General features: G+C 33.3%; 2 protein-coding genes across 2 annotated transcripts; one reads left to right on the top strand and one right to left on the bottom strand.

Annotated features, from left to right (window-relative positions):
- Window positions 1–1103: 1103 nt before the first annotated feature.
- On the bottom strand, window positions 1104–8920 carry LOC140039591 (uncharacterized). Its single transcript, XM_072085206.1, has 4 exons — window positions 8880–8920; window positions 5523–5697; window positions 5204–5326; window positions 1104–4740 (listed from the first exon to the last, which is right to left on the bottom strand). The coding sequence occupies exons 2-4, from the start codon at window positions 5647–5649 to the stop codon at window positions 1814–1816; spliced, it is 3177 nt and encodes a 1058-aa protein (XP_071941307.1). The 5' UTR covers window positions 5650–5697; window positions 8880–8920; the 3' UTR covers window positions 1104–1813.
- Window positions 8921–10284: 1364 nt separating this feature from the next.
- Window positions 10285–11572, top strand: LOC140039245 (uncharacterized). Its single transcript, XM_072084847.1, has 4 exons — window positions 10285–10431; window positions 10836–10886; window positions 11028–11093; window positions 11245–11572. Exons 1-4 carry the CDS (start codon window positions 10285–10287, stop codon window positions 11395–11397), a joined length of 417 nt encoding a protein of 138 aa, XP_071940948.1. The 3' UTR covers window positions 11398–11572.
- The last annotated feature ends 4 nt before the right edge of the window (window positions 11573–11576 follow it).

Raw genomic sequence — 11576 nt, 5'->3', positions numbered from 1 at the left:
TTTATACAGTAAACTTTATGAAAATCAGGTCGCATAACTTTCATAAAGTTTTGTTTTAGATTTTGGAATTTTTATGTTATTATGTACTTAATGGGGTCCCTGTGTCTTGGTCCTTTTTATAAACATAAATTACATTAAAATTCATAAAACCATAATCACATTTCAAATTATAAAATGTTATTGTCATACTTGTTCACATTTTCTTTCTATGCAGTGTGAAGTGTAGATTTTCCTATCTGCAATTTGACATATCCTAAGCACAGTATTAATTATATTAAATAAATAAATTTTAAAAGCCTCTTGTAATACATTATAATTTCTAACCAACAAAAAAATAGACATCAGCTCTCCAAAAGTACTGTTCACAATTGTGCTGGTTAAATATGTCTTTAAAAAGTGTGTTATTATTATATAAGATTTTGGACCTGATAGGATATAATAACTAAGCACCTTCATTAGAAACTGATAATTGGCACCTCTCATGCGCTGCGGTACAACTTTTTAAATATCATTCAAGGTTTCATTAAACTAAGCATACATTTATCCATACAGCAAAGCACTTTAATAAATATTTTGATTAACAATAACGCATTTTTACAACACTGTTTTCTTAACCTAAATGACATAACAGTTTATATCTTTTTTTGCTTTCACATGCCTATCATACATTGATACTTACAAATGTGAGTAATCTTATTAAAAACAATTTAGGTGGTTATAAAAGGTGGTACCTCAATAACTGAACAGATTAAATAATAAATATTCATAAAATCTAGCAACTTAGGTGGGTACATTGGTCATTGAAACAACCAAGAAAACAAACAAACTTAATTGTAACTTTTCTGAACATAAGTTTTGTTTAAAAGTACTGTACATTTGGATCCATAGGGCAACATACCAATTACAGAGGAACTCATCCTTATGAAACGAATAAGGGCAAATACATTTTTTAAGACTATTGGACAAACCTTATTAAGGGGTTTTGAAATTCTACTGTTAAATTTGAGTTGATGTGCACATTTTATATACTTATATATATACTTATATATATATATACTTATATATATACTTATATATATATACTTATATATATACTTATATATATATATATATATACTTTTTACTCATAAACATACTGATAACTACACCAAACTGTGTTACCCTATTGAAACAGACTGCTCTAAGAGCTAAACAAATCGTTATTTTTAAGTTTGGGTTTAACAAAAAATAAAACCAGGTTGAATATGTCTTGCGGTAAGCTGTATCTTGAAAAAACACATCAAAATAGTCAAAACCTAATAATAGGTAAAAAACAGGAAATTTCAATTTCCCTCGGCATGAATATTTCATTTGATTGCCAGTTACACATATTAATAAATGTTAGAGGAGGCAGAAATGGAACTCGGCATCATTGTTATTATAATGTTCAGGTTATTTTTATGATTGTGGGTTTTGTCATGCTAAATCTTCATCATTATTTAGGGAAATAAACTGCGATTTATCCAAATTTACTTTCATAAAGTAATCTTAAAATAGACGTAAATAAACAATCAATTGAATGCAAGACATGAGAAAATATGCTTTTAACGACAAATAGTATAAAATATAAATAATATTGAAATTTCAGCATGATTAATAGTTGGTACAGTACCTTTTTTTCCATTTTATTGAGTAGTAAAGTTTAAATTTTTAAAAGATATTCATTCCTCTCATTATAGATTAAAAATACTTTTTTTTTTAAATCTCAATTAAAAATATGAATAAAACTAATTTTTCTTTGAATGATTTTTATGGCAAGTCTCTAGACAACTTTTCATTCAGTTTCTTGAGTTGTTCCAATGCTGTTGTCAGGTAGAGTTTGGACTGTGTCTTTGCTGAATATACAGCAGCTAGTTACTGCTGGTGTGAGTTGTAAATCATCATCAGTCATTGCTGGTGTGGGCTGCAAAAATCTATCAGCTGAAACTGAGGTCGGCTGCAAGCAATTATCTGCTACTGATATGGGCTGTAAGCAATTATTAGCCACTTCTGGTGTTGGCTGCAAGCAATTATTAGCTGCTTCTGATGTGGGCTGCAGCAATTTGACTTCAGCGTGTATTGGTTGTAGACTTTTATCATATGATGTGAGCTGCAAGAGATTATTGGCAGCTTCTGGTATAGGATTCAAACTTATATCAGGTGCTGGTGCAGGCACATTGTTACATGCTGCTGGCGTAGGCTGCAAACTGCTATCAGCTACTGGTGTGGGCTGCAAACTTTTATCAGGTGCTGATAGAGGCTGCAAACTGCTTTCGTCTGCTGGTACGGGCTGCAAATTGTTATCAGCTGCTGATAGGGGCTGCAAACTACTATCATCTGCTGGTGCGGGCTGCAAACTGCTATCAGCTGCTGGTGTGGGCTGCAAACTGTTATCAGCTGCTGGTAGGGGCTGCAAACGGACATCAGCTGTTGGTTTATCTTGAGGAAGTTGGCAGTCAAAAGGTAAATCTAGATTGGCTTCTCTGTCAACTGGTTCTTTCAATGGAATGTCAACCTTGTTAATATCACCTTGTGCTTTAGTTAATTCCAAGAACTCCTCAGTTTTGTTATCTCTGCTACTAAGACAATATTCTGATGCATTATCAGATGATAATTGCTTTTCTGATAAACAGTTTTGTGATGTTGATTGCTCTACAAGCACACTACCTTGATATTCTGTTTTTCGAGATTCTTCAAATGAATGAACATCAAATAAGAGAGATTCACTTACATCTGGTTCAGGTGTTAAACGTGAATCGGATATCAGGTACGATTCAGATATTTGTCCATTTTCCAGACACACTTGCTCTTGCAATGACCCAACAAATGGTAGGTTGGAAGAATCACCAGATGATGAAGACACATCAACCCTTTTAACAATAAACCGGTTGTCTGCAGATGTCGCGTATGATTCAGATATTTGCCCTTTTGCCACACACACTTGATCCTGCAGTGACCCAACAAATGGTATGTTAGAAGAACTGGCAGGTGATATGTCACGCTTATCTACAATAAACTTACTATTTTCTTCTCTATCAGATAACTGCAACTGAGAAGTTGCTTGGCAATCACCTGTTAAATTCTGACAGTGTTCATTTGATGGCAAACAGACATCCTGCTTAAAACATCCATCTTTGACAGTAGAAGACACCTTACTTATAATATTGGTTTCAAAATGTTTTAAATGTACACCTGCACTCGTACCCTTTTTGTATTCTTGTCCACTTGCATTCTCATTGAAGTAGTCAACGGTGGATTCATCCTCACATAATGCAAAGTCAGATTGGTCAATAGATTGCATATTAGAGTCTGCTGTATGTTCTGTAGACGGTCTGGAATCGTTTAAGTTGTAACCACCACAACCAAAATCAGAATGACTTCCAAGTGTACAAGAAGAAGTGATTGTGTTCAATTTTTGGAAGCGTGTTTTTTCAGCCTTGGATGCATTGCTGGCGAAATGGTGGCAGTCTGTTAAATAGTTTGTGTATGAGTCGTGAGAAACCTGGGAATAATATGCATCGGGACACGACCGCGAGGTTGTGCTCAATTGTGTGTAGGTTGGGGAGGCACCACAAGTGTCAAAATCACCTAGTGCATGTGAAAGGTCAAGGGGCATCAACTTAGTGTATTGCTGTTCTGGTGAAGAATCAGGTGTTTGAAAAATACTTTTCTCTATGTTGTTTGAAGAAGTAGAACCAAAGTCTGTATTTTCCACAGAGATTGTCGGATGAACATACGGAGGTTCTGAATCCGATTCAGAGGTCACGCTTTCATCCGATGTGGTACTGGCATAATCGCCGATATCCGACTGGGAAACATTGCACAAATTGTTGATAGACATGTTCAAGGTGTTGTGATTAGATTCGCCATCATAGTTACCATCACACTGGTTGTTTGAATTGTTATGAGATTGAAGATCAAGTGGAATATTTGTATTTGTACAAGAAAAGTTCATAGGAGTACTATTGGAGTCTAGTTGTTGAATAAATTGACCTTGTTCACCAGGTTTCTGTCCATTTAAGTATTGATCACATGTATACTGATCACTATAGTCTGAGTAAGGTATTGAATCACATTCTTTACATTGACCGTGATCAAGAACTCGGTCAGTACTTTCATCTAAATAAACTGAATTTTCCAGTTTAGTATAATCAGTGTCATTATCAGTAATATCTTCGGACACTTTTCCATTTTCAACCTCTAAACGCATTAGAGTGTGTAGAAAGTGAGTCCTTACTTTAATGGGGTTGAATTCAACCCTTCCAGTTACATTTCCACAGCTTTCCTTACTACATCCACATGGAAAAGATAATCTGTCAACCTGGCATTTGATTCCAGCTAAACTACAAGCACACGTTGACGGATTACAAACTACTTTGCAATCGCAGCCACACTTTTCACGAGACAATCGGATTTTCTTCAATTCAGATTTTTCCCAGCTTTCGATTTTGGTCACGCCTGCTGATCGAAGCATAATTCTTCGTCTTTTTGTGTTCACAGGCTGTAGAAAGTAGTATTCTTCTACATTTATTGTTGCTAGTTCATTGTCGGCAATTTCTTGTATGCTTTTATCCAACAGTTCCGATTCAGTTTGGTCAAGCATTTGTCGTTGTTTTCTTTGTAAGAGTTGTTCTTTTAAAAGTTCCCGATGTTGTCGATCTTGTTCCAGAGCAAAGGCATTCAAACTGTAATTCTCTTTAAATTCATGAATATGTTCCATTCCTGTGAAATTCAAAATAATTTTGTTATAGCATGTGACAGGTCCCATTTCATGATATGAAACACATGGACATACAGTAGTTATGTTAGCAAGAGGTAGATTACAGTGAGTAGGTGATCACTTTCTTTATTTCTACCTAGCACTACCCTTTAGCTGAAGGTATTACATACAGTATGACTATGTATGAGAGAGAACCTACACAACTTCACTGCCACTGTGCCTATTTTAGTTTCATGTACAGTACAGGTCTGTGATGATTGACTTTCAAGGTGTCAGGCAATTAGACAATTCCATACAAAGTTATACTGTGTTATATCATATACATGAAGACAAATTAGAAAACATGGCACAAGATAACACAAGAATGTTACAATTGTCAGTAGCAACAATCCACTCACTCTAATTACAGTACAGTATGTATAAAAACAGGGCCTACAATGTCAAATGATCAGAACAAATCCTTACCAAGAGTAGAACCTCCTTGGCTTGGAACACAAGTGAAACCCTGAGATCTTTGAAAATAGTAAACAGTAACACCATTAAACTTTACTTGCTTTTTTCTCTTTCTCTTTGGTTGTGCAGACTCGCCTATAAAAGACAACAATATTATTAGTAGAGTACAATTCACATCCATTCAGATGATGAGCTATTGCATACGACAGTCAAATAACTTGTAAGTGTATGTCATTGCACTGCATTCTAGTGTGAATTAAGCTTTGTGCTTTAAGCAACAGGTCTAACTTAACATGCTTGAAAATTAATTTGATAGTGTTACAGTACTTACAAGACGCTTCATCAGCACTTGATGATGGGGAATTGGGTCTTCCATTATGTTCCAAGTTGTCCCAATTGCCTACAGGGGTGGGGGAGTGTTTACGTTTTAGCACCATATTCTCGCACGTAGCCTCCATGAGTTATCGGTGAGTTGTTTGAACTAATTAAATGTTTCTTAATCACATCTAAAAAAATAACATAAATTTTTGTTACAAGTAAAGTACAATACATCATAATTCTTTAAATTTCATTAATTACAGAAATGGTAAGTTAATTTTATTACAAAATACTGACATGATATGACAGTTGAATTTATTTGGCAGTTTCTCAGTTTAAAGGAATGCAAGGTCGAGTCAAGGGGTCAACTCAACATTCTTCAAAAAAAAAAAATAGCATTCCTCAAGGCTACAGTGGCTGAAAAACTTGACAGCATAGAGTACAGCACATTATAGTACTTGACATTCTACAGTACTACAGTATAATTCTTTTTCTATAATAAGATATTGTTTTCCTATTATTCCAAGACTACAGTAGATTGAAGAAACAACATATTTTTCTCTTGAAATGAATGCACACACAATTTTTTAAAATAGAGGTACAGTACAGGTACAGTAAGTCTGTAGTGTGTTGTTAATTTCAGGCCAAATTTAATCGCAAATTGTGAGGAAATACCCTGGATGGTATGATACACATTATGAGTAGGGACACGCCTTGGATGTTACACATTCAGTGACATCTCGGACATGCCTCATTTCTTGTTGCCTTAGAGTAAGTACAAAAATGTTCACAAATGAACATGATAATGTAAATGTGGCATAATTATAATCAATAAAAACCTTTAGTTATGTACAGAATTTAGACCACAGGAAACTAACAATCTACAGTACACTACTATTTTTCACTAAAAACAGATTAAAAATACAATATTTATTTATATTTAGTTAAATCGCTATTTTAATTTTCTCCTCTGATAATTCTTGAATTTAGCATGAATTGAATAAAAAAAATTAAAAAAATTAGAAAACAGGAAAAGTGTGACAGCTAGATATTTGGATAGCACTAAGTAAAACAGCCCATTTGTATTAGCAAGGGGGACTTAATATCCTCTATGCTAATTACCCTTCACTAGTACACACTGATTGATCATGTGACACATTCTTTTTATCCACAAAGACTAACAGAAAAGTAGCGCATATGTTGTTGTTGTTAAAGGAACAACCATTATTTTTTAATATATTAAATTTGATGCTTAATTTAGTTTTTGAAAAAAAAAAGATGGTTGTACAGTAAATTTTTTTTTATTCAGTTGTAATAATACTGTCCAAAATGAAGGCTATGTACTGTAATTGCATTACAACAATGATTTCAATATTAAAATAAATACTGTTTCACCAAAATACAATTTAAGAAAGAACAAACAGTACTACTGTACAACAATTTACAAAATAATAAACCAAGTGATTAATTGTTAATTTTTAAAACATTGAGTATTCATAAAATGATATTTCCATGCCTTAGAATTCCAATCCTGCACCTTAGTGGAGAGAAAGCTAAACCTAAAGATAAACAATATGCCTTGAATCATAATGCAGTGTTTATATAATATTTGTGCAATATGTTTTTGTCCTATTGTATCAACAATATGTAGTTAAATTGATATGTAACATAAAAATATTTAGTTTCGGTAACTGACAATAATGATCAAATGTACAGTAATTCTTCTTTATATACATTATAATGACTCTGAATCGCATGTATGTATGTCTGACCCTAAACCTTCAAAGCTTGCTCTGTACAATGATTTATCACACACACTAAAAAGCTATTTTGTAATTTTCTCTTAAGTAGTAGTAGTGTACCGTCAAATAACAACTGTATACATTAATAAATTGTCATTTTCAAAGATCCTGAGGTAGAAAACATATGATTTATTGTTTTGATGTGAAATACAAAAATGCTGATGATATTAATACTATAGTATTTATGTGTATAAACATTCACTGTATATTGCTCTAGACCAGAAAACTTAATTAAATTAATACTCAATTGAAAAATATAAAATAGATCTAAAGCTCTGTCTACACTATCAAACTTTATGTAACAAAAATATGTTATGTGCCCATATAAGGACACGATGATGTCATATCACTACCATATTTAATTTGGGCACATCACACTTGTTTTTGTCAAACTAGTTTCATAGTGTAGACAGAGCTTAAAATATACTGTACAGTATGGTAAAAATAAAACACTATATAAGATTACATGTATCGAAATCATTTAAAAACTAAATTCATCTAAAATATACTTGTATGTCTTATACTACTTAGTAATACTGATAATTAATTTGCAGCAAAAATGATATCAGGAAATGTATATTTTTAATTGTTGTACCTCACCATGACAACACAGAATTAAACGGAAGGAAGGTACAGTAGTACACAAAGCTTAGGGGTCTTATAAGATGGAAAATGAAATGCAATGTAATATTTAAAATAACAAATGGGGGTATTTAAAATTATCAGGTAAAATGTGATTATTAGCCTGTGCCGATATGAATATTTTAAATAAATACAATTTGTAGGGATAAAAGTATAGTCCAGCCTAGTTCTGGATTTTTCTTTGGTCCTGGGTGGTTATATTGCTTTCCCAGTCTTAAGGTTTCATTTTATTAAGTTATATAAATCAGTAGACCTATAACTCTATGAACATTAGGCCTATGTTGTAGGTTAGGAGAGGCCAGTGCTCCTATTACTGTATTAATTAATTGCTGTAGCCTCAATTTCACATCTGGGCTAAAACAAGCCACTAAACAACAACAGAACTACCTGTGTGTAAGGTCAATAAAAATGTTTATTGGTTATTATTAATATTACTTGTTTGTTGGATTTGTTTATCACCCAAACAATGGTATAAAACAAAGAGTTTCTACACTTTACTTTACAACTTACAGAAAAACCATGAAAATTGACAGGTACTGTAGGACTAAAATGTATCCCAATATTATATTGTATAAAATATTATTCTTATAAATGTTTGGTTTGGCACACAAAGTGAATGTTGTGATTGTTGTATATTACAAAATGTGAACAAACTGTAACAAATCTAAATATTCCAGCTATCATTTTTAAAAAGGCAATTGATTTGTAGACTATATTCATGGCTACCATATAAATTAGCAGAGCTTTCGGGCAACATGAGCCCTTCATGAGTGCAATACAGATATAATACTGGATAACACAGTAAATAATCTTAAAATATTGTATATATTGGACTATATATTGAGTTCTACTACCAGCTAGTAAAGGACAGGTTAGACGGCCTGCTATACTCGCCTCGCTATCACTTTTTAGTCAACATTACTTACATAGGTAGTTTTTTGTAGTAAGTATTTCTGTTATGGTGCTCCATACCGAAATATTAGGGCCTACAATATGTTACAAAATTAATTCCTTCATTCATTCAATATTGGATTGATTGGCCTAACGTGAGAGGGAAACCACGTGAGAGTCTAGGCTGTAAAAGAAACAAAAGAAATCATTAACTATTTACAAGAAATGTACATGCTTTTGGAACTCTTTTTTTATTATTAATATTAGCCTAGAACAACGTTTCAATGGAAAACTAGCTAGGCCTACGCACACGCTGACTGCTGTCACATATTTACAGTCAATACACCATCGCCATTCCATTCGCTTGAAAAATTCAATTATTACAATCATTCAGAAATCAAGTCCACACAGATATATCATTGCTACAATACCTTTTACACTTGACCTAAATATCTACGGAATAACATAGCACCACACTACACACGCTGTGTTTACAGAGTAAGCTCAAAACTGTATTTTAGAATCTTACCATTGTCTACCAAGATTGCTTTATCCAGCTTTATCTTTTCAACCTACACAGCAGCAGCATCAGACTTCGAACCGGAAGCACAATCATGTAATCTGTGCGCATGGCTGAGATGAATTATTCCAATTATTTATGACGTATGGAATATTCTATTTAAATGTAGGGATATATAACTTATATATTATTTTAATATTACCCTGTATAATTATTTACAGTTTTAAAATACTCACAAAATATTATTATAGAATTTGATACAACATTTCTAAAAATTGCACCGAATTTTTAAAGCAAATTTTATCTATTTGTAATAAACGACACTGAAAACACCCCAATATTTATATGATAATCAAATGAATAAGAGCATTGATGCGTGTGCGCTGCATGAAGCGTGATATTTGTGTATTTTAAACTTGTTGTCGATCCGCTTCAATAAACACAAAGGGAATGTGCACGTGCTCTGATGAAACAAAATAATTTTCTTGGGTGCTGCCAACAACAACGCGCGCGACTTTTTGATAATAACATCCGAAACCAATGGTTACATGGTGTAACCATGGGCGTCCCGTAACCATGTAAATAACTTATCGCGCGCGACTTTTTGAAGTTTAGTATATAATATTATCATCGAACTCCATGGTAACATTATTGAAGATCAACCCCACCAGGTTAGGTGCTTTTACTGAATAAATGTTACTCTCCATGCAATAATACAATGTTTTTGGACATATTTTTTATTAATACCTATTTTTATTAGTAAATCTCTTACTTACATAAATCAAGTGCTTCCCATGCAAAAAAAATTTAACCTTTTGTTTGTTTGTTTTATTAAATAAGAGATTTTCAATGTGTAGGCCTATACTTTAGTGAAGTATTTAATGTACTAACATGCCACGTCGACCACCACCTGGGAGAAGATGAGTTTACAGAAGGTAGGAAGTTACCACATTGAGGTGGAAAAGGATGTCAGAGAGATCTTCCTCAACCTTGACCTTGAACAAAGACGCAGGATTCAGGAGGATGCACAGAGTCAACTTGCAATCATTCACGATCGAGTAAAAAAGGTAAACAATATTGTGACCTTGTGAAGACGATGGTGACCGTGTGAAGATGATGGTGACCGTGTGAACATGATGACCATATTGTAAAGGTGATGGTGACCATGTGAACATGATGGTGACCATGTGAACATGATGACCATTGTAAAGGTGATGGTGACCGTGTGAAGATGATGGTGACCGTGTGAACATGATGACCATATTGTGAAGGTGATGGTAACCATGTGAGGACGATGGTGACCGTGTGAAGATGATGACGGTCTTGTGAAGGTGATGGTGACCGTGTGAAGATGTTGGTGACCCTGTGGAAGAATTATTTCAGTTGTTTTTCTCTTCAGTTATTTTTATTCAATTCAATATGATGAATACTCAATCTATGTGTATGTAAATGTTTTTTCTTTTTTTTCCAGGCACTTGCTCATTATGGAATTAGCACAAACCTTCTTGCCACTCCATCTGAGGTAAGTTTGTTATTTTGTTTACATAAATCCATGTGAACTAACCTTTGTCCTTTAAACATATAATTATACTTCTTCATATGACTTTCATTAAGAAGCAGAATGTAGTTACTGCATGTATTTGTCTTATTTCATCTTTTGCAGATTTCTTTGGAAGAAGTTCGACGAAGACGACCTCCTGGTTTCAACACTAAACAGAAAAGGGAGGAAGTATGTTGTCGTTCATTCTTATAATCATCGTTTATTGTCATCCACAATTCTATAACCAGGACTAATATCATGTGTATTTTGGATAGTGTTAAGTTCAGTTGCTGCTGGATTATGCTTATGAATATAACATTTAACTTTCTTTATATTTTAGATGTTACATAAAAGAACAATCCTGGATATTATTCACGAGTATGGACAAACTTGCCTATGTCGGGAGATATTAGTAGATGAATTCAGCGATTGGCTATTTGATGTACAGACAACTGTGGTATGTATAAAATACACCTGCATTTCCAGTGAATAGTCTGGGTAGATGACTGACCTACCCTCCAAATTAAAATACACTATCAAAGTGCAATTAATTTAAATATTAGTGATTTGTAAAAAATAAACATTTCGGCACATATGGCATTCCATATACAACAGACAACTTTAAAAACACAATCTAATTAATCTAAAAAAGTATTTTTTAAATTGTATCTG

Source organism: Antedon mediterranea, chromosome 2, assembly GCF_964355755.1.
Source record: "Antedon mediterranea chromosome 2, ecAntMedi1.1, whole genome shotgun sequence".
In the NCBI taxonomy this organism is placed as follows: Eukaryota; Metazoa; Echinodermata; class Crinoidea; order Comatulida; family Antedonidae; genus Antedon; species Antedon mediterranea.
The sequence above is the reverse complement of the archived record's forward strand: the minus strand, read 5'-3'. Positions and strand labels throughout refer to the sequence as shown.

Coding starts and splice junctions, on each gene's coding strand:
- LOC140039591 (XM_072085206.1), bottom strand. CDS start 5,649: ATGGAGGCTACGTGCGAGAATATGGTGCTAAAACGTAAACACTCCCCC. Junction 5,327..5,522: donor AAGTGCTGATGAAGCGTCTT/GTAAGTACTGTA, acceptor TGTCTTTTATAG/GCGAGTCTGCACAACCAAAG. Junction 4,741..5,203: donor CCAAGGAGGTTCTACTCTTG/GTAAGGATTTGT, acceptor TGAATTTCACAG/GAATGGAACATATTCATGAA.
- LOC140039245 (XM_072084847.1), top strand. CDS start 10,285: ATGAGTTTACAGAAGGTAGGAAGTTACCACATTGAGGTGGAAAAGGAT. Junction 10,887..11,027: donor TTCTTGCCACTCCATCTGAG/GTAAGTTTGTTA, acceptor CATCTTTTGCAG/ATTTCTTTGGAAGAAGTTCG. Junction 11,094..11,244: donor CTAAACAGAAAAGGGAGGAA/GTATGTTGTCGT, acceptor TTTATATTTTAG/ATGTTACATAAAAGAACAAT.